Genomic DNA, 23,972 nt, shown 5'->3' on the forward strand with positions numbered 1-23,972 from the left:
CCAATTTTAAATTGTGGTCCTTTTTAAAAATAATCTTACTGCAAAAGTTCCCCAGGGAAATAGTGAGAGACCTAGGTTTAGAAAATGTTTTATTAGTTCTTTAATTTCACAGAAATTTCCTTTTCCTTTGACTCCTAGTTTGTTTTTGTGATTTTTAAAAAGTTTATTGTCATTCATTTCTATTTTTGCCATCTGTACTGACGACATAAGAATAGAAGATTATCTGAGAATCCATAATATGTAACAATTTTTACAAAATCCCCTTGTCAGGTCGGGCGTGGTGGCTCACGCTTGTAATCCCAGCACTTTGGGAGGCCGAGGCAGGCAGATCACTTGAAGTCAGGAGTTCAAGACCAGCCTGTCAACATGGTGAAACCCCATCTCTACTAAAAAGACAAAAATTAGCAGGTGGCACACGCCTGTAATCCCAGCTACTCGGGAGGCTGAGGCAGGAGAATCGCTTGAACCTGGGAAGTGAAGGATGCAGTGAGCCGAGATCTTGCCACTGTCCTCCAGCCTGGGTGACAGAGCGAGACTCCGTCTATTAAAAAAAAAAAAAAAAAAAATTCCCCCTGTCAATACTAGGCCTGTCTGCATGGAGTTATTGTTTCTACATTCTTTGACTCATTTTGCCTACTAATCAGTCAATTCAATCAAATAATTGTTTTGACCAATTGTTTTCAAAGAATTAATATAACCAGCTTCTTATATTGACTTTGTAGAATCATCATCTGATACCAGTAAATTCTATAATTCTATTTTCATAATTAAGTCAGTAACCATTCTGTTTCACTGGCATATAGAGGAGATTTGCACCTTGGTCATTGCTGAGGTGTTTGCAGAAGATTCTGGGTGCTTCACATGTACTGCAAGCAACAAATATGGCACAGTGTCAAGCATTGCACAGCTGCATGTGAGAGGTAAGGACCCTTTAATGCCAGAACAGTTTAGCCTGTGACTTTGAGTGTGAATATGCAGACTTTGTGTTACCATTCCTTACTGTTTTTCATACGAAGCTGGCTTGGCTCTCCCAAAAAGATTTGAATTATTGAGGAAAATGTTCTTGAACAGTGTCCAATTTTCAATTTCTTATTGCACTTACAGCCACCAGCCCAGTTACCCTGCTGTCGTCATTATATTTCCTAAGAGAACATCTCCTCAATAAATTTCTAAATTTCTTTCCAAAGGGGTATTTATACTTTAAATTTAGTATTTTATTTTTAATTTAATTTTTTTCCTGTATCCTTACCATTCTTGAATGCCCCGATGATGATCTGTTTTTGACAAGCATTTCCCATTCATACATTCATCTGGTGTGAACACTTTCCCATTTGTGCACATGCCCCAGTTCAGGCTTACAGTGGCTGACAACTCAGGTCCTGTTATTGTCCTTTCAGGAAATGAGGACCTCAGCAACAACGGGTCTCTTCACTCAGCCAACTCCACCACCAACCTGGCTGCTATTGAGCCACAGCCCTCCCCACCCCACTCAGAGCCTCCATCTGTGGAACAACCCCCCAAACCCAAACTCGAGGGAGTTCTGGTGAACCACAATGAGCCCCGGTCCAGCTCCAGGATTGGGCTTCGTGTGCACTTCAACCTGCCTGAAGATGACAAAGGAAGTGAAGCATCCTCCGAGGCTGGCGTGGTGACCACCAGACAGACCAGGCCCGATTCTTTCCAGGAGAGGTTCAATGGACAGGCAACAAAAATCCCAGAGCCTTCTTCCCCCGTCAAAGAGCCCCCTCCAGTTCTGGCCAAACCCAAACTGTAAGTAAAAAGTAGGATGAATAACCAGGAGCTTCTGTGATCTTTTCTTGAGTCTGATCTTAAAAATAATGGAACTCAGCTAGGCACAGTTGCTCACACCTGTAATCCTAGCACTTTGGGAGACCGAGGCAGGAGGATCGCTTGATCCCAGGAATTTGAGACCAGCCTGGGAAAAATAGTGAGACCCCTGTCTCTAAAAGAAAAAATTTAAAGTAAAAAAATTAGCAGGCATGGTGGTGCATAGTTATAGTCCTAGCTACTTGGGAGACAGAGGCGGGAGGATCACTTGAGTCTAGGAGTTTCAGGCTACAGTGAGCTGTGATTGTGCCACTGTACCCCAGCCTGGATGACAGAGCAAGACTTCTCCAGGAAAAAAAAAAAAAAAAAAAAGATGGAACCAAAAAGGGGAATTCCCAAATGAGAAAATACACATTAAATGTTTTGCCAAATGTACATCCTTACATCAGTAGAAGCATACTATCACTATTATCCTTAATTAATATTCTACCTCCAAGCAATGTTGCACTTAAACTAATTCAGAAACATTTGTCTGACATTCTGACATTAGAGGCCCCAGGTAAAGCACTTCTGTGCTTCTCTTATAAAGATGTTTTTTGTGTCTAATCGTCTTTACAGTCTGTAATTTCATCCTTATATTTCTCATTTCTGCTTCAATTTAAGCTTCTGTAGTCATTATAGAAATGCTATTTAGTATTTGTTAGATAGTTCCTAGCTGCTGCTGGATAAATATAGTAGGATAAAGAAGTGGTCATGATTTTCTGACTCAACTCAGGAGCCTACTGTGGTTGTTGCCCTGACTTTCTAGAAAGCCAGGTTGCAATCACTGCCGGGCGCGGTGGCTCACGCCTGTAATCCCAGCACTTTGGGAGGCCGAGGCGGGCAGATCACAAGATCAGGAGATCGAGACCATCCTGGCTAACATGGTGAAACCCCGTCTCTACTAAAAATACAAAAAAATTAGCCCGGCATGGTGGTGGGCGCCTGTAGTCCCAGCTACTCGGGAGGCTGAGGCAGGAGAATGGCGTGGAGGTGGAGCTTGCAGTGAGCCAAAATTGCACCACTGCACTCCAGCCTGGGTGACAGAGCGAGACTCGGTCTCAAAAAAAAAAAAAAGAAAAAGAAAGCCGTGTTGCAATGTTCAAAATGTCCATCCACAACATAGCAAATATAGGGCATGATATTGCTATTATTTCCCGTTTCATCCACACATCAAATTCATAAAAAATTGTTTCTAATTACAAAAACCTTTAAATATCAACATCAAAATCTACAGCACCAGTGCACCCACTGTGGGTTGCTCATCACCATGAGATGTTCACTGGAAGCCATTCGTGTTTAGTTTATATTCTTCTCATCACTGTATGTGGCAAAATTCTGGACATAAGATTCAATGTTGTGAAACATGCCTCTAAGCAAGTCACATCCAGAAATGTCTCAGTCCCCTCAAAGTCCTGTCAGTCACAGGAAACAGGAATCCACTTAAAGTAAAAAGAGGGGAAGAGGTTACTGCAGGGATAGAGGCAGAAATTGGTAAGCCAAACACAACCAAGCCCTGCAGGAGAAGAACTAGAGTGGTGGGAGCTGGGCCTCTTCACCTGTCATCTCAGGATCACAGGTCAGTCCAGCCTCTGTCTGCTGGAGCTTGTGCGGCTGGTTCGCCCTCCATCTACGTGAGCATCTCCTTGTTTCCTCTTTACTTATCTGGTCCATTCTTCTCTCTTTGAAGACCCATCAGTTCATAAGTGGCCCATCATGGCCATGTCCCCATTCCACATCATAATCTGTGTCAAGTACCACTGTTAACTAAATCAGTCTCAGCAGTTCAACTCCCAATTCTAGTTGGTCCAGGCTGGTCAGGTGACCTCCTGCCCCCTCCCCCAGTACACTCAACTGTTAGAGGATTTATGTTTGGAAGAAACTGTAGGTGGGAGAAGTTCTCAGAGAAGGGAGTTACAGGGAACAGGTAACCCCAAACAACCTCCTGGGGAATTGCCTCCTTTGTAGGACTGTCTCTTCCCCAGTAACAGTTTTAGGGGCCGTTATACAGTATGATGGAAAAATAAAATTCTGCCAACATATTTAAAGAGGTTTATTCTAAGTCAATATGAGTGACTACGACCCAGGGAAACACAGTCTCCAGAGGTCCAGAGAAAGTGCACTCAAGGCAGTCAGGTTGCAGTTTGGTTTTATGCATTTCAGGAAGACAAGAATTACAGGTAAAATCATAAATCAATACAAGAAGATAAACATTGGTTTGGCCCCAAAAGGCAGGACATCTCAAAGCAGGGACTTACCAGTCATAGGTGGGGCTGGGGATTCTGTGGTTGGCAATTGAAAGAGTTAAGTTTTGTCTGAAAACTTGGAGTCAGTAGAAAGGAATGTTTAAGTTAAAATAAGGGAGTCTGCTGTTTGTCATGTGATGCCATGCCAGAGTCGGGATGAAAAGAAAACCACCATACACTGGGTCAAAAAGGCATGTTTCAAATTAGCCAGGTGTGGTGGCGTGTGCCTTTAATCCCAGCTACTCAGGAGGCTGAGGTGAGAGAATTGCTTGAATGCAGGAGGCAGAGGTTGCAATGAACTGAGATTGCGCCATTGCACTCCAGCCTGGGTGACAGAATGAGATTCTTTCTTAAAAAAAAAAAAAAAAAAAAAAAAAAAAGACCTGTTTCATGAGATTGGCTATGGCTTGTTTTGGAAGTGACTTTCCCTAGGTCCCTTAGGATAGGATTTGAGCATGGAAAAAGGTCAGAGTTCAGTCCTCAGGTATGTCAGTTAGGATTAAGTTGAGCTTCATGTTGCAGACAACCCAAACTAACAGGGTTTAAATAGTTGAGGGTTTATTTTCTCTCATATAAAGAAAGTAGACAGGGAATCTGGGGCTATGAATCTTTGTTCCATGGTCATTAAGAATCCAGTCTCCTTCTGTCTTTCTGCTCTGCCGTCCCAAACACTGGCTTTTTCTCCAGGTCCCCTCATGGTCCAAGACAGCTGATGGTGGTCAAGTCATCACATCTACAAAGTGCTGGGATTACAGGTGTGAGCCACTCCACCTAGACATCACTCTTGATGTTAGAATCTCTTCTAAGGAGACTTCTTAGAGGTTTCAACCAAAATCTTCTGCTTCTGCCTCTTTGGCCAGAATTTAGGCAGATGGGACACTAGTTGCAAAGGAGGTTGGAAGTACAGTCTTTAGCTGCACATATTGCCACCATAAACAAAATCAGGTTCTTTTACAAGGGGGGAATTAAGTAGACAGCAGTGTCTGCCACATGAGACTTCCAATTAACATAAGACGTCTCTCTAATAAATCATGTAGTGACAACCTCTAGAAACATAGTTCTCGGCACTATGTAATTCTTTAATATTCTTTGCCTTCCTTAAGTTTTCTCTTGTGTATATATATGTTTACATTAGTATAGATATGAATTTATATATTCACCGCACTCACACATACACACACCCTTTGTAAATCTACATGCCTACAACATTTTCTTACTAGTTTTAACCTCATTGGTTTAACCTCACACATTTTGCATTAAAGTATATTGACTCAGTCTTCTCAAGGATACAATTTTCTGCTTGTTCCTTCAATTTGCTATTCATTTGGAAAATAGAGATAAAGTAGATTTTAAAATTGCAACAGAAAGGGAAGCTGTCATTTTTAAACCTTGTATCATCAAAGCCTGACTTTGAAATTTCAGATTGAATATTAAGCTGTCTAGAGCAGTGATTCCTTATCCTGGCCACACTCTAGAATAAAATTTGGAGCTTTAAAAAAATATTTATGCCTTCCATCTCAATTGAATCAGATTATTTTAATGTGCAGCCAGTTTGGAAACCACTGGTCTAGAGTTAGAGAAATAACCCCGGCTGGGCACAGTGGCTCACGTCTGTAATCCCAGCACTTTAGGAGGCTAAGGCAGGTGGATAACTTGAGGTCAGGAGTTCTAGACTACCCTGGCCAACATGGTGAAACCCCATCTCTACTAAAAACGCAAAAATTAGGCAGGCATAGTGGCGCGTGCCTGTCATCCCAGCTACTCAGGTGGCTGAGGCAGAAGAATCATTTGAACGTAGGAGGCAGAGGTTGCAGTGAACTGAGATTATGCCACTGCACTCCAGCCTGGGTGACAGAGCAAGATTCTGTCTCAAAAAGAGATAAAAAAGAAAAAGAAAGAAATGACCCTGAGTTGCAACTCTTCCCCACTCCCTACCACCCACCCGCTACACCCAGGAAAACACAATAATTAACATTTAAGAGTGAGATAAATGTCAGACAAAAGTCAGAATGTACTAGGAAAGCCTATGCTTTGGGGCCAAGTGTTTCTTTAGGGCAGCGGTTCTCAGTCCTGGATGACTGAGAATCACCTGGGGCCTTGTGGTAGGCAGACCCACCACATCAGCATCACCTGGAAGCTTGGTTGGAATGCAGACTCCCAGGCCCCACCCCACACCTGCCAAATCAGAAACTCTAGGGATGGGGGCCAGAAACCTATGTTTTAACAGGCCCTCCAGAGGATTCTGAGGCCCAGTAAAGTTTGAGAATGACTGACCTACATTTGAAAAGATAATAATAACTGTCTGAATTCCATTGCAGGTAAATTAACTGAGCAGGTGCCTAAATCAGCAAGGTTCATATGTCTTTTACAGTCTCCAGGTGATTCAAACGTGCAACCAGCACAGTGACTGCTGCTAAAACCATAGCAGATTTACTCAGAACTAGTTTTCCAAGTCAGTGATGCACTGGCAAATGTTTAATGACTGACAGGGGAGAGAAAGCCCTGATTTTTAGCATTTGCGCCAATTTCAAGCTACTAAGAGAAAGTCATCGAATGGGTGGTTGAAATGAGATGTGCACTATCTGTTCTTCAAAGCCAGTGAACTGGCTCCAGCACACACCGCCAGAAATTGTCGTTGCCAAAACTGTTTTCAAAAGCACTTGATACAGTATCTCAAGTTTGTTGTCTGGCATTTTATCTTAAGAATTCAAAATCCTTAATAATTTCTTTTGTATTCCTTATAATGCAGAGTCTCTGTGTCCCAAAAGCAACACATATTTCCAAAGAACATAAAACCGGCCAGGCGCAGTGGCGCATGCCTGTAATTCTAGCAATTTGGGAGGCCAAGGTGGGCAAATTGCTTGAGCTCAGGTGTTTGAGACCAGCCTGGGCAACATGACGAGACCCCCAACTCTACAAAAAATACAAAAATTGGTGGGGCCAGGAGGTGCGCACCTGTGGTCCCAGCTACTTGGGACGCTAAGGCAGGAGGCTCACTTGAACTCAGGAGGTCGGGGCTACAGTGAGCCGTGATTGTGCCACTGCACTCCAGTCTAGGTGACAGAGTAAGACTGCCTAAAATAATTAAATAAATAAAAAAAAAATGAAGATCATATAATTAGTGGTCCTGAAGCACTGTGATCCCACATATGGGTCTTCCTGTGGTTACTCATTCAAGAGTAGATTCTCCTAAACATCAAAGTTTGGCAGCCTTAATGACTTTATGCATATATGATTTTAAGACATTTTCATTACACTTTGTTAAAAAAGAACTCTTTCGTGAAGAGAAATTTAATAGACCACTGAATTCAACAGACCATTGAATTCAACGGACCATTAAGGCAAATCATGTGATGCCTCTGTGACTCAGGTTCTGTAAATGGAGAAACTGTTTCCAGTTTGATCTTTCTCCTTTTAGGAACCATAAAAGTCTAAGGCAAGGTTTATAATCAGGGTGAGCATATAATCATCATTCAAATTAGGACATTTCTGAGAGTGAAAGTGAGTTCTATTAATAATGATGTCAGGGCCGGGCACGGTGGCTCGCGCCTGTGATCCTACCAGTTTGGGAGTCCAAGACGGGCAGATCATTTGAGGTCAGGAGTTCAAGACCAGTCTAGCTAAAATGGTGAAACCTTGTCTCTACTAAAAATACAAAATTTAGCCAGGCATGGTGGCAGACACCTGTGGCCCCAGCTACTTGGGAGGCTGAAGCACAAGAATCGCTTGAACCCAGGAGGCAGAGGTTGCAGTAAGCCAAGATCGCACCACTGCACTCCAGCCTGGGCAACAGAGTAAGACTCTGTCTCAAAACCAAAACCAAAAACAAAAACAAAAATAATGATGCCAGGAAAAGATGTTAAACCAGGACCTTCCTGAATGTGTCAGGACATATGGTCACCTTATCTATAAAGGTTTGTTATCACAAGAGAATGAGAAACCCCTCTGAGACACATCTGGCTTCTTTGTTAAGGTCTGCTCTAAAACAAGGCAGAGTGGAGAATACAGCATGTTCTTATGGAGAATTCGGCCCTTTTCAGTAACTCACACTTGTGTGTAGCTCAGTGCCTTCTGTTCTCCAGCTGGGATACTTTCCGCTGGTCATCAGAACTTTGAGCACTGTCTACAAGAGAAACATTGTCTCTGTTTCTCTTTTCCAATTTATAAACTCTGTTGCACAACTCAAAGGTCACAATACAAAGAATACAGTGTCAATGACGCCCTTGGAAAGAAGGAAAGACAAAGTCACCAATTATTGGTCAGCTGATTCTTGCCACTCTGGTTGTGTGTTCTTTATTAGGATCAAGTTATTTTATTTTATTTTATTTTATTTTATTTTATTTTATTTTATTTTATTTATTTATTGAGACAGGTCTCACTCTGTCACCAAGGCTGGAGTGCGGTGGCACGATCAGGACTCACTGCAATCTCCGCCTCCAGGCTCAAGCCTGGGATCTCAAGTGATCTTCCTGGGATCCTCCTGGGATCGCTGAAGCAATCCCTCCACCTCGGCCTCATATATATATATATAATTTTTTTTTTGTAGAGACAGAGTTTCACCACGTTGCCCAGGCTGGTCTCAAACTCCTGGACTCAAGTGATCCCCCTGTCTCCGCCTCCCAAAGTGCCAGGATTACAGGCATGAGCCACCGTGCCCCGCCTATCATCAAGTTATAAACAGTCTATCTGTACATTGTTTGAAAGGTGAGGCCAATAATAACACATTTCCTTCTCTCTCTCCACCCTTGTTTTGTGTACAGTGATTCCACTCAGTTACAACAGCTTCATAACCAAGTCTTACTGGAACAACACCAGTTGCAAAACCCATCTCCTTCATCTCCTAAGGAGTTTCCTTTCAACATGAGTGTTTTGAACTCCACTGCTCCCCCAGCGGTGACAACATCCAGTAAGCAGGTGAAGGCTCCTTCATCACAGACGTTCAGCTTGGCCCGGCCGAAGCATTTCTTCCCCTCCACGAACACCACCGCAGCAACCGTGGCCCCTTCCAGCTCTCCGGTGTTCACTTTGAGCAGCACTCCTCAAACTATTCAGAGGACAGTGAGCAAAGAAAGCCTCTTAGTGTCTCACCCCTCCATGCAAACCAAATCTCCAGGAGGGCTTTCCATCCAAAATGAGCCACCCCCACCAGGCCCAACAGAGCCAACACCACCACCACTCACATTTTCCATCCCCAGCGGAAACCAGTTTCAGCCCCGCTGTGTGTCCCCAACTCCTGTCTCTCCTACCAGCCGGATTCAGAACCCCGTGGCTTTTCTCAGCTCTGTTCTGCCTTCTCTCCCTTCCATCCCACCCACAAATGCCATGGGGCTGCCTAGAAGTGCACCATCCATGTAAGTGTCATTGAGGTTTCTTGATGTAAGATGCTAGTTAAGAGGCGATATGTGCGTTGAATAGCTTGATCTGGGACAGGGCTCTCATTTTGTGGATTCCTAAATAATCTTATTCTCTTAGACACAGAATGGATGTGGAACACTTCAGGACAAAGGAGATGATTACTTTGAATGATTATTAATAATTAAAATATCAGGCTAGGTGTGGTAGCTCATGCCTGTAATCTCAGCACTTTGGGAGGCCGAGGAAGGTGCATCACTTGAGGTCTGGTGTTTGACAGCAGCCTAGGCAACAAGGTGAAACCCCCGTCTCTAGGAGAAACACAAAAAATTAGCTGGGCGTGTTGGTGCACGCCTGTAATCCCCGCTACTCAGGAGGCTGAGGCAGAAGAATCATTGAACCCAAGGGGCAGAGGTTGCGGTGAGTCAAGATCGTACCACTGCACTCCAGCCTGGGTGGCAGAGTGAGACTCTGTTTCAAAAAAAATTTTGTTTTAATTAAAATACCAAAAAGACGTTTACAAATACTGATTCTCTGCACAGGGCTTAATTCCCTAAGTGCCTAATGACTGCTGGTTTCTGGTTGTCACTTCAACCACTCTGACTTCTAGGCCTTTTCACCCTGGCCAGTGCTTTTCATGGGTGTGTCGGGTGTGGATTTATCTTACAGGCCGTCCCAGGGATTAGTGAAGAAAAATACAAAGTCTCCTCAACCAGTGAATGATGATCACATTCGTGAAACTAAGAACGCGGTGATTCGAGACTTGGGGAAAAAAATAAATTTCAGTGATGTCAGACCAAACCAGCAGGTAAGATTGTTGGATTCAGAAGGTTTATTGAAATTTTATTGTAAGGAATATAATTTTGCTTGATTCAGTGCTCGGATACTCAGGTAACCTCAGTGAGGCTGATGTTGCAGCTCAGATGGTAGAGCACAGACTAACCAAAGAAATCTGCCTGTGTGGATCTGCAGTTCTTAATTCTCCCAGTAGTTAATTCAGTTTACTTGTTTACATGTATTTACCTAGAATAGGATATATTAAAGAAGAGAGTAAACAATCTATTGTGCATCCCAGCAATCCTCAGCTCAGTTTACAATCTAAAGTTTTTTGAGACAGGTCTCACTCTGTCACCCAGGCTGGGGTGCAGTGGTACGATCATGGCTCACTGCAACCTTGACCTCCCGGGCTCAAGCGACCTCTTGCCTTAGCCCACACTGAGACTACCTTACCCCATTGTAGCTGAGACTACAGGCCCAGCCAATTTTCTAATTTTTTGAAGAGACAGGGGTCTTGCCATGTTGCCCAGCCTTGTCTCAAACTCCTGGGCTCAAGCAATCCTGCCTCGGCCTTCCAAAGTGCTGGGATTACAGGCGTAAGACACCACACCCAGCCTATGACCTAGACTTTAAGGAACTCTGGGGTTCTAAGTTATCTAATCTTCAATCTAATGTGCTTAAAAGTTTGGTCACCAGTACCTCTCAATCTTTATATTAGGTTGAATCATGTGAAATAGCCATTAGACAATTTCCTGTGGTTCAACCTGTACAACTCTTTGCTTTCTAGTAAATGCTTACACCAAAGGAAAGAGAGGAAAGCCACCTGCGAGCATCATTCAAACAAAAGAGAGATAGACTGAACATGTTCTGATTTGAGGCATTTATTTTTGCTTTTGAGAATCAAATGGTTATTTCTAATGCAGGTTTACATTTTAATAATCTAACTCTTGGTTTATTTCCCAAGATGGGAACTGACAAAAATACAACAAAATTTCCGTCAATACAATATGCCAAATATTGTGGAATTTGTGAACTCCTAGAAACAAAGTTCCCGATTTCCCGGAGCACATGCTGTTTTCCTTAGTGTTTCTGTTTCTTACTTCCAGTGGAGCCATGGATATACAGTAATTTGCAATTGTGTTATATATTAAGCAATTTATACTGAGTGGATTCTTTTGAAAATGTGGTGCTTAAAACCTTTTAAAATTTCACTTAAAATTATTAAGGGGAATATTTAAACTTGCCATAACTGAGTATACTTTTCATTGATTATTTCACCAAATTTCATCTATTTCTGGGAGGCAAATACCAACGCCACCTATTCTTCTCTTCCATCTTCTAGACAGAGAAACTAAGGCACAGGCTCAATAGTGCAACTGGAACTAGAGCTGTGGTTTCCAGAATACTCTCACATTTTCCCTGAAATGCTGCAGCGTTTTCAGTTTTATGAGAACAGTTACCTTCAAGCCCTATAAATGTTGCTCTATCTAATGCAGATTTGTTTTCCTATAATACTGTCACCACACTTGTGGTTGTTAATCCTTCTAAGTCATTGTAATCATAGCTGTATTCAGCCTATGTCTTTTACAACTGGGAGAGCGAGCAATTAGAGCCTTGTAAAAACAATGCTAGCTCAGTACATACGCTGTTTGATTTTACTTTTATAGTTACTCTGTAGGTAGATCCAGGATACCCCATTGCCCAACTCAGGGGAAAGAAGGGTTTTTCTCTTAGTTACCTGACATGTGTGTACCTGTAAACATGAAATTCCACAAGTTGAGTGCCATAAATCCAGTGGAAATCTCTCTTAAACCTCCATCATGAATTAACTTCTGGACTAATCGCAGGAACTAGAAAAGTCTCTAAAAGCATCTCAACACACTCATCTGAATATTTGTGACATGTGTCATTCTTCTGAGAATTATTATTCTGAGAGTTATTACAGTTGGTTAATTACAGAATTGATCTTAGACTACATTCCATGCCATGGATAATGAAATCCAAGCTGCATAAATGAAATTTGGGAAACTAGGAGCTGTCTGAAATGGAGTGCTTGCATTTGGATGGCAGATGTTGACTCTGAGGAAGTTTTGGGAAATAAAATGATGATCGTATTATATTGTTTTATCCATTGCTGCCTTGGGAAATGATAGTAAAAACGTCGTGAAGAACTGTCTAAAATATACTGTGACCCACGCTAGTGAAGTTAAGAAAGTCAGCTTAGGAAAGTGTAAAAACATTAGACAAGCAGAGAAAAACTATGAAGAGACACCTGTGTATTGATCTAGGCCTGCGTCTGGGGTCACAGGCGTGAAAACAATCTGTGTTCTTACTCCCATATCAGCCTACACACGTGGGAAGGGGTTGCAAATGATTCCTTCGGAAGAGTATGCATTTGTTTTGCTTTGAAAATTTTTAGGTCCAGAAAGCTGGGTTCTCTTGCCCTATTTTAGTTCTAAGTAAATAAAGAATAAACTGTCCTAGAACATTTGCATGATCTAGCATTAACACATTGTGCAGAGCATGAAAATAAATCAGAAGTCCAAGTCCTTGAACAATGAATACTATTGACTATAACCAATTTTCTCCCCAGAACTCAGATTTATAAATTATGTTTTAAAATGGTTTTCCTTTGATGTATCTACTGCTTTGTGTTTCTCTGTTGTGATAGTTCAGTCTTTGCCCTTTAACTCATCTTATATATTTACAATTAGCAAGTAACATTTGTTGATTCTTAGAACCTTGTGAAATGAGAAGGTGCCATCCTTTCAGAGGCTCATATTTATTAAAATTTTTAGCTTTCTAAACTTACAACCAAGTGTCTTTGAGTTGGGGATAAGCCAAGAGAAAGGTTTCCTTATTTCTAGATTTTAGGCTGCATCGTTTCCTATTTTGAAGAGTACCATTCATCACCAGTGGATCTTGACGGGACATCGATAAAACCTAAATGGTTTAGGTTAGAGTGGTGAATCTAAAAAGTCAAAGGAATCCAGGATCATGGCCGGGCATGGTGGCTCAAGCCTGTAATCCTAGCACTTTGGAAGGCCGAGACAGGCGGATCACTTGAGATCAGGAATTCAAGACCAGCCTGGCCAACAGTGAAACCCTGTCTCTACTAAACATACAAAAATTAGATGGGTGTGGTGGTGGGTGCCTGTAGTCCCAACTACTTGGGAGGCTGAGGCAGGAAAATCACTTGAACCCAGGAGGTGGGGGTTGCAGTGAGCCAAGATCGTGCCACTGAGCTCCAGTCTGGGTGACAGAGCAAGGCTGTGCCTCAAAAATAAAAAAATTTTAAAAAAGGAATCCAGGATCGCAAAGCATAATGCAGCTTTCATGACAAATGATTTTAATTCATACATGACTTAGCATGAAGTTCTGCACCCAGTAAGTATTTGTTGACTAGCTATGTTGATTGATTGTTAATTTCTAATCTCCATTTCCCACCCCTCTACCCCCAGCTAATGTCTTATTCCAGCTTTCCTCCTTCACCTCATTTCTCTGGAAACTTTCCCATCTCTTTATTTGGTCCTCTCACACCCCCTGCTTTTTATTATTATTATTATCATTATTATTATTATTATTATTTCTTTTAAACTATCTGCAGTTTCCAGATACTGCCCGATGTGACAGAGGGAAAAAAATAAGTACCTAATTTTTGTTCTGCCTTTTGTTCCTCTAATCTCCTTCTAAGCTGTTCTGTCAGATCTTCTATTTAAGTCTTTCCTCTTTCATCTCTTACCATGAATTCTTTATGACAATCCTCTTTTGTGAGCCATGAATAGTCATGCCATTCATTCCCTTTCTAACAAGAATTTCACATTGGCCTTACATTCTACTTTGTAAGGCCACTGGCTTTATGCTGCCCACTTTGGGCATTGCAGGACCCTGGCGGCTGGGATAGTGAAGTGTCTCTGTATCCTCTGCCATGGACCCACATAGAAGGCAGCAGTCAGAAGCTCCCTGGGGGCTCAGATTGGGAGGTGTCTTGTTCATTGCTGCATCCCTGTCATGCATGGTGCAGAGTAAGTGCTCAGTGAACATTGCTGGATCAATCCCAGCTATCGATTTACATTAGTTTCAGATAAGGTAGTACAACTGTTAACCAAGTAGAAAAGTTTGGATTTGTTGCAAATCTATGGAAAATAGTTCACTTGACTATATAGATTCTGATTATACCTCATTATGGATACTACCCATTATGGTAACAATCCAACTTAATCAGCTGATTTTAAAAGATGAAAACTTTTTTATTTTTTTGAGACAGGGTATCACTCTGTCACCCAGGCTGGAGTGCAGTGGTGCGATCTCCACTCATTGCAGTCTTGACCTCCCGGGCTCAAGTGATTCTCCCACCTCAGCCCCGCCCCCAGTGGCTGGGTCTACAGGTGCAAGCCACCTGCTTATTTGTAGTTTATTTATAGAGATGAGGTTTCGCCAAGATGAAAACTTTTAAAAGCACACAGAAATTAAACAAAACTCTTGTGTTAACCAAACATTTAAGTATAAAGTAAATCTGTGCATCTTTTAAGAATTCCTTATTCTTAAGTACAAAACTGGATTAAAAGTATTTTTATGCAAGCTCCTTGAAGGTAGAGAATGTTGTAGAGAAGGTGCAGAATGTTGTATCCCCATGGTCTATCACAGTGTTTAGCACATAATAGGTACTTACTAAGAATTTGGCAGCAGAGACAGGGTAGGCTATGACAACTAGTTATTTCTATTGAGGGCAACAAGTGATTGCTAGATAAATAGCAAAAGAAATTATCTTCTAGGCATGTGAACCTCCAAGTTTCTGTCACCCAGATTGGAGTGCAGAGTGCAATGGTGCATTCTCTGCTCACTGCAATTTTCACCTCCCGGGCTCAAGCAATTCTCCTACCTGAGACCTCCAAGTAGATGGGACTAGAGGCACGTACCACCTCCTGGCTAATTTTTGTGTTATTTGTACAGATGGAGTTTCACCATTTTGCCCAGGCTGGTCTTGAACTCCTGAGCTCAAGCGATCCACTGCCTTGGCCTCCCAATGTGCTGGGATTACAGGCGTGGGCCACTGTGCCCGGCCTACCTCCAAGTTTATCTAAGAATCTTTTCTTCTGTCTCTAAACTCTGGTTGTCTCTGGAAAGAAAAGGAGAACACTTTCTCTAACACGCAATGCTTTCTTTTAGTGCACATCATACCCAGAATCTATTGGGAACACTTTGAGCAGGTTTCCTAGCTGGCTTGATCCTGTTTGTTTATTTGCCCCTGAATTCCAGGCTCAGGACACAGAGTAGAGAAAGCCAGGGGTGAGCTCAGGCAGTGACTGTTGGATCATGGCCCATATCTCAGCAATGCCATGTCCAACTGGGATGCGTCATTACACTATGGTTGGCAACAGAAAAACTGTCTCCACCAATTTGAAGGAACTGCCAATTTGAAGAAACTTTTTGCAGATGTGTCCCAGAAATCAAATGTTTCAAGTTGTCAATTTATCAGCCTTAAGAGGATTGTCTGTTTTTTAAAAAAATGGTTATATTTTCAAGTGGCATATTCTTCTGAAGTAAATATTTTTAGCTTTTCATTTCCTGTCATAGAGCAACTCTAATTCTATGCAATTCATGAGCCTAGAGAGGATGGGTCTTTTCTCATTGATTTAATTTCTGTAACACCCAGATTTACATAGAAAAAAATATTCTTTCCTTTGAGTGTAGACATCATCTATGAGCAGCTAACACAAAAACTCCTGTTTTTACTCAAAAAGGAGATGAGGAAAAGGAACATGGAGAACACAGCATAAACCCCGTACTGGACATTTAAAATGCACATTTATGGACCGTGGATTGATAGTGAAACATTTGTGCAGAACAGTGCAGAAAATACCTTTACATTTAATTTTAATTTTTTTTTTTTTTTGAGACGGTGTCTTGCTCTGTTGCCCAGGCTGAATTGCAGTGGCATGATCTCGGCTCACTGCAATCTCCGCCTCCTGGGTTCAAGATTCTCCTGCCTCAGCCTCCTGAATAGCTGGGATTATAGGTGCTCGCCACCATGCCTGGCTAACTTTTGTATTTGTAGTAGAGACGAGGTTTCACCATGTTGGCCAGGCTGGTCTTGAACTCTTGACCTCAGGTGATCCACCTACGTCAGCCTCCCAAAATGCTGGGATTACAGACGTGAGCCACCACGCCCAGCCTAACTTCTGCTCCTGATTCCTTCCTTTCCTGATCCTGAAAGGACCTAAGCTGATCCCACATTGACTTTGTTTTGTCTGTGGCCTACGGATGCACCATGGGAACCACAGCACGCCCTCTGCCCTGACACACTGTAGGCCTGCAGGCCACTCAAGACAGCCTTCTGCTTGCCCATCCCCAAACAGCCAGCTTGCTCCTCACTCTTCAGATTTCTCAGGCAGGGGGCAGATGGCAAACCCCTGTGTCCCCTAACTGTAGGAGGCATAGCAAGCTCTCCAAGCTCTCCAATGGACCCTCTCCACGGGGGTCCATTTAGTCTCCCTCGCTAAACTTGAGGTGAAACAAGTACCCCAGGGTTAGGGATGGAGGTAGGCATCTCACAGGCATTAATGGCTCTCTTCAAAGTCCTCTTGCTGGGTGTTCTCCCTCCTGACTCTTGTGTCTGTGATGGAGGTAAAAGGTTGAAATCATCTAAGCTGTTCTTAAGCACCTGCTTTGAAATTTCTGAAGAACAGTATGTCTCAAAAGTCACTTGTTTTCTGATATCTAGCCCATCTTGGTGCCTCAGTAGGAACTTCTGATTACAATCTAGTTAACAAGTGTATCCTCACTGCCTGGTTACTAATAATGTATATTTTATATATATGGCTTTTTTTTGTTGTTTTTTTTTGTTTGTTTTTTTGTTTGTTTTTTTGTTTGAGATGGAGTTTCACTTTGTCACCCGGGCTGGAGTGCAGTGGCACAATCTCGGCTCACTGCAACATGTGCCTCCTGGGTTCAAGTGATTCTCATGCCTCAGCCTCCCAAGTAGCTGGGACTACAGGCACTCACCACCACACCTGGCTACTTTTTTGTATTTTTAGTAGAGACGAGGTTTCACCCCGTTGGCCTGGCTGGTCCCAAACTCCTGACCTCAGGTGACCCGCCTGCCTCAGCCACCCAAAGTGCTGGGATGACAGGCATGAGCCACCACACCCAGCCTCTAATAGTGTATTTTAAACAACTCATTGAGCTCTCTGTTTTCATCACCTCTCAACTTGGAGTACTGGTTAAGATAATAAATATATAGCCAAGTGTGTATTTACTATACACATTTATGGTCAAACAAAAAGCACATATTTTCATCATATTGCTCCTGTAGTTCCTTTGGCTAAATCAATTCAAGCATTTACATTCTGTAAAATCAGGCCCCAACTTAAAATCAACTTCCTAAAATTTGTTGTTTGGAATACATAGAGACAATGTGGTATTTATATTCTCAGGCAGGTGCTTAAAGGCTGTATATCTATAACCGATTGTGTTTCTGAAGTATAAGTATAGTCATAACTTACCACCATGTATAATAATATTTCTCTGGGGCCAGGCATGGTGACTCACGCCTTTAAACCCAGTACTTTGGGAGGCTGAGGCGGGCAGATTGCTTGAGCTTAGGAGTTCAAGACCAGCCTGAGCAACATGGCAAAACGCCGTCTACCAAAAATACAAAAATTAGCTAGCTGTGGGGGTGCTGTGTGCCTGTTGTCCCAGCTATTCAGAAGGCTGATGGGAAGATGGCTTGCGCCCAGGAGGCAAAGTTTGCAAGGAGCTGAGATCACACCACTGCACTCCAGCCTGGGCAATAGAGCCAGACCTTGTCTCAAAAAAAAAAAAATTCTTTAGAAAAAAAATAGTTCATAATATAGAATTTCAGGAATTCATCTTTCCCTGTAATAATTCTAACAGTGTTGTTAGCTAAGAACTTACCAGCTCTCCCTAGTCAGGCAATAGAAACTGCAGAGAAGGTTCTTTAGCTTGTAGCAAGAACTCTATTAGAATAGGGGCTAGAGGTGGTATGGATGGATTGGAAATTTGAGGACATAATAAAACAAGATAAGAAGCCATAGAAGGTTAAGACCTCTTGCCTATTGAAAACCCCCAGAGGCCGGGTACAGTGGCTTATGCCTGTAATCCCAACACTTTGGGAAGCCAAAGTGGGAGGATTGCTTGAGCCCAGTTCAAGATAAGCCTGGGCAACATAGGGAGACTCCATCTCTAGAAAAAAAAATTAAAAATTAACTGGGCATGATGGTGCATACCTGTGGTCTCTGCTACTTGGGAGGCCGAGATGGGAGGACTGCTTGAACCCAAGGAGTTGAGGCTGCAGTGAGCAGTGATGATGCCATTGCACTCCAGCCTGGGTGACAGAGTGAGAACCTGTCTCAAGAAGAAAAAAAAGAAAACCCCCCAGAATACTTCTCCATTTTGGGCTGGCTCCTTGGTTACTCCTTTTATTTTATTCTATAGACCTCAGGGACTGGTCTTCTTGTTTCTCTTAATCCTTCAAGTTCTTCTTTTGTTCCTGGTAATTTGGATTCAGATATGTAATATCCTGATATGAAGCAAGAAAAGCCTTTGTAAGGGTTTTTAGGAAAAACTGGAAACAGACTATGTGAGAGTAAAAAGAGTCATATCCACCTTGATATGCCCTTTTCTTCACAGAGTCCCATAGGAACAAGGGCCATTCATAGAGAACTGATAAAAGGATCGGATGCATGAATGACCCAAATAAGATTTACCAGAGTAAACCCAGCAGATCCAGTGTTAACTGTTGGAGGCATTTTTTTTTTTTTTTTTTTTTAGATGGAGTTTCACTCTTGTCCCCCAGGCTGGAGTGCAATGGCATGATCTTGGCTCACTGCAACCTCCGCCTCCCAGGTTCAAGCGATTCTCCTGTCTCAGACTCCCGAGTAGCTGGGATTACAGGCACACACCACCACGCCCGGCTAATTTTTGTATTTTTTGAGGCATTTCTTTAAGGAACCGTGGCAGGACGTAGAAGTGAGATAGGAGCAGAGGAAACAGGAATGGAATGAGGGCGGGCAATGGACAACACCAGGACTATGTCTGGGGAAAGAGCTGCAGCCCCAGTGTCAGGGAAGGGACAGGTTGGGAGACGAAGCCTTGGAGCTTTCCCTTCTGGCTTTCGGTGCCTGTGCCCTGTCCTTGCCTGGTCAGCACTACTCGAGTCCCGGGAGTATGCTGAGAAGTTGGGGCTGGAAATGGGAGGTGGAGGACCAGGATCTGTAGCATCGAGAGAAGAAAGAGGAAAATCTCTGGTGGGTGAAAAGGAAACATCTGAAGCCATACAGCCTCCCCATTCCTGTTAACGGTTTAAGGGTGGATGACTGTAACTTGATGATGATGGAAACTGGGACTTCCGGCTGGGCGTGCTCAAGTCTATAATTCCAACACTTTGGGAGGCTGAGGCGGGTGGATTGCTTGAGCTCAGGAGTTCAAGACCAGCCTGGGCAACATGACGAAATCACGTCAGAAAGAAGGAGGGAGGGAGGGAGGGAATGAAAGAGGGGAGGAAGCGGGGAGCGAAAAGAAAAGAAAGGAAAGGACAAGAAAAAAGAAAAGAGGAAAAAAAGAAAGAAACTGGGACTTCTGCTTGCTTTAGTCTTTGTTTCTGAAATATGAACAGAAAACTCTGAAAAACACAGATTAGCTTTTAGGAAACAATAACCTTTTCTTTATGATTTACCCATAGGAAGAGTCCCCAGCTAATTCCCTAGTGGCCTCTAGGGTGGGTGCCATCCACGTACCCTCCCCAACACCCCCTGCCAGATACAGGCTCAGTCAGCACCTCTAGGCACTTCTCCCTGTGAACACAGGCACCCAGTCCACACCCCTCTCCACCAATGATCACAGAGCCTGAAATAAATGGAGAAGTCACCCTCATGAAAGTTTGGGGTCTAGGATCTGCATGTGGAGTGAGAACTATGTGAATTATTCTTTTTGAATGTAATTTGAAAATAATAAACAATAAAATGTAGCACCTATCTCATATGGTAACGGAATAAAACGACTTATTGGTTTACTTCTAAACATCCTGGAAAATAAACCCAAATTTGTTAAAAAGAAAAGTAATATCAATTTAGAATCATGAATACAGTCCAACAAAGAAAAAAAAATTCCTGGTGTGATTTTAAACTGGCAAGTCTAGAAAATACTTCAAACTTGTGAGACCATATAATATATTTATGGAAAATACGGTCATTGTGAAGAATTAGGTTGAATCATATGAAACTTCTGATAGTCTACCATTGTTGACCTACAAAAATGTCAGTTTCACATAGTTTCACCTAATAGGTGGATAGTGGAAGCTTTAGTTATTAACTTTTCCCAAAAATATTCCTATAATGTAGAAAATAATCTTAATATATTTCAACTAAATCTGGTTTCAGAATCCAGTAATGATCTTTTACTTTAACTGATTTGAATGATCTCATTAAAAATTAATAAACTTTATGGGAAATTAATCACTTTTTCCACCCTATAAGAACTGGGTACTTACTTTTTTTTACCCAGTTTGAGATGTGGCAGAGAGGAGCAGATTTAAAATTGATTCCAACAAATTAAAACCAAGAAACACTTAGTTTCTGTAGTTCTGAAGTTAAAATTCTATCCAAATTCAGATGATTATACTGAATGTATAAGACAGTAATTAGAGGACATCACTAACGTGATTTAGCTTGAGAATGCACGAGTGCTGAACTCAGTCACTCTCCCACTGACTAGGGGCAGGTGCATATCAGCCATGTGCTTCCAAATTCCACTTCAGGAGCATGCCAGTACCATCTCCATAGAGTTCCCCTAAATTATAAAATTAGGGTTAACTAGAGCCATAAGTTTAACCAAAGGTCTCACTCTCACCCCAAGCACATGGCTCCAGATTCCTCAAAGATGTGGTAATGTCAGAACAAATGATTGCTTCTATTTCATTCATGTATTCACTTGTTCTTCAGATACTTATTAAGTGCTCACCTGCTATGGTGCCGGTACTCTTCTAGGTGCTGTCAGTATAGGGGGAAGGAAGACAAACAAGATCCCTGCTCTTGTGGAGCTAACATTCTAACACTTGGAGATTCAATCATTCAATCAATAAACAAACAAGAAAAACACTAGATAGTAACCAGTGCTATGTAGAGAACTAGAATGGGGAGTTACATTAGATGAAGGGATCTGGGGAGGCTGCTTTGGGGAGGTGACATTTTTGATGGGCAGGCTATGGCAGGGAGAGGGAGTAAGAGGAATCCAAAATGAGTCCTAGTTTTAGGGTTTACTTAGTGCTGTCAAAGTGTGGTCCGAGGACCTGTGCCAGCCTGCAAGATGTCACCTCTCTGCCTTGAGATTAGCACAGAAATTAAGAGTAATCATTCAGGGCCAGGCATGGTGGCTCATACCTGTAATCCCAGCACTTTGGGAAGCTGAGGTGGGTAGATCACTTGAGATCAGGAGTTCGAGATCAGCCTGGCCAACATGGTGAAACCCCGTCTCTACTAGAAATACAAAAGTTAGCTGGGCATGGCAGAGGGTGCACGCCAGCCTGGGCAACAAAACAGAGGGAGACTCTGTCTCAAAAAAAAAAAAAAAAGGGTAACAATTCAGAAAGTTTTATAGAAATTTGACAGGGAAGTTTTATATAGTATACAATAATTTTGCATTTCTTTCATTTTGCTAGTAATTTGTTTTTATTTTACTTTACAAAAGTGCAGGCTGGAAATTTTTAAAACCTGATTTTCATGGTAGACAGTGTGAGAAACATTGGTTTAATCACTTAACCAAGTGGATGAATAGTGGTGCCATTTCCTGAAATGAGGAAAAGGAGGTTAGGAGTATCTCTGGGGAACAGAAATCAAGCGTGTTCTGTTTGAGCCATCCTGTTTGACATGCCCATTAGACATCATAATGTAGAATAGTAGTATATGACTCTGGAATTCTGGGACAGAAACCAGGCTTGGAGATATGGATTTGGGAGTCATGAGCAGAAAGTATGTGAAGCTTGGACATTGGATGAGGTCACCTAGAGCAGAGATGGAGCCAGCACAGGAGACTGGTGCGGCGAGAAAAAGAGAAGGAAAGACCAGTATGGTGTGTCACGGAAGAAAATGTTTCAAAAGGAAAAAGTAGTCATCTGTGTCTAATGCTGCTTAGATCAAGTAAGGTAAGAATAGATAAATGACAATTAGATGTGGCATATTTGAAGACCCTGACAGTCGCAATCTCAGAGGAACAAAAAGAACACAAGACTAATTGAAGTAGGTTAGCAAGACAATAGGTGACAATGAAATGATCTCATAACAGCAGAGGATTATTTCAAATGGTTTTGTTGTGAGGGGGGCAGAGAGATGCAGTGAAAGTAGATATGGAGTTAAGAGAGATTTTTTCCTTTTTCTTTTCTTTTTCTTTCTTTCTTATTTTTTTTTTTTTCTTTGACACAGAGTTTTGCTCTGTTGCCCAGGCTAAATTGTGGTGGCATGATCTCAGCTCACTGCAACCTTTGCCTCCTGGGTTCAAGCAATTCTCATAACTCAGCCACCCCAGTAGCTGGGATTATAGGTGTGCACCGCCACACCCAGCTAATTTTTGTATTTTTAGTAGATACAGAGTTTTGCCGTGTTGGCCAGGCTGGTCTCGAACTCCTGGCCTCAGGTGATCCACCTACCTCAGCCTCTCAAAGTGCTGGGATTACAGGTGTGAGTCACTGTGCCTGGCCTCTTTTTTTTTTTTTTTTTTTCCACCATCTTGTATTGTTACAGTAGCGATATATTTTTCAAGACAGCTTTTCCTCAAGTGTGAAGATGGAAAAATCCAGTAGAGACAAGAAGCTGGTGATGCAGGCGTTGCAGGCATATATCAGAATGCAGTTCAGAATGGCTTTGCCAAAATAACTCTATAGGAAGTTATCCATATTGAAAGGAACACTAATATAGCTCTGAAAATTATATTCCATCTACATTCCATTTCCTACAGAATTCTACTGGGACTGCATGCTCAGGTGGAATGTCAGGATGCACTAAGGCCATGTGGGATTTTAGGAGAGACACTGACATTTCCTTTAGTGCTCCATGGTGAGAAACTGGATCTGAAACATATCTGGTTTATTTGGATTTCATGGTATAAATCTAATGTCTGAATCTTAAAAAGTGGCTTCCTCAATTGTCCTGATGGACATGTTCTTCCTTGCCATATGGAAATTGAAACATGTTTGTCATTTTGACAGGAGTACAAAATTTCAAGCTTTGAGCAGAGGCTCATGAATGAAATAGAGTTTCGCTTGGAACGTACTCCTGTTGATGAATCAGATGATGAAATTCAACACGATGAGATCCCCACGGGCAAGTGTATTGCTCCCATCTTTGACAAGAGACTCAAGCACTTCCGGGTCACAGAAGGCTCTCCAGTCACATTCACCTGCAAAATTGTTGGGATACCTGTTCCAAAGGTAGGGGAAGATGACAAGCCAGTTGGCCACCTAACAGCATGGAACTATAGACAGTGCCTTCAAGAAGGTCTTTAAAACATATACACAATGTTTTTTCTTCTTTTTTGTATTTGTTATTGATATAGTTGTACATGTTTTAGGGTATATGTGATATTTTATACTTGTATACAGTGTGAAATGATCAAATCAGGATAACTGGGATATCCATCACTCAAACATTTATCTTTTTTGTGTATTAGGAACATTACAGTTTTTCTCTTCTAGCTATTTTGAAATATACAATAAGTTATTAACTATAATTTTTCCACTGTACTATCAAGTACTAGAAC

At 42.1% G+C, this 23,972-nt stretch overlaps 1 protein-coding gene across 6 annotated transcripts in view; it reads left to right on the forward strand.

Moving 5' to 3' along the window:
• Positions 1-23,972, forward strand: part of MYPN (myopalladin) — a 123,922-nt gene that overhangs the window by 76,954 nt on the left and 22,996 nt on the right. For all 6 annotated transcript variants that reach the window (XM_009214835.4, XM_017962998.3, XM_009214834.4 and 3 more), the window contains 5 exons: positions 804-920; positions 1,398-1,770; positions 8,834-9,424; positions 10,095-10,233; positions 23,422-23,643. In XM_009214835.4, the coding sequence (XP_009213099.2) occupies positions 804-920; positions 1,398-1,770; positions 8,834-9,424; positions 10,095-10,233; positions 23,422-23,643 (1,442 nt within the window). The remainder of the gene's footprint in view (positions 1-803; positions 921-1,397; positions 1,771-8,833; positions 9,425-10,094; positions 10,234-23,421; positions 23,644-23,972) is intronic.

The sequence above is a fragment of the Papio anubis genome, chromosome 11, assembly GCF_008728515.1.
Source record: "Papio anubis isolate 15944 chromosome 11, Panubis1.0, whole genome shotgun sequence".
NCBI classification, from domain to species: Eukaryota; Metazoa; Chordata; class Mammalia; order Primates; family Cercopithecidae; genus Papio; species Papio anubis.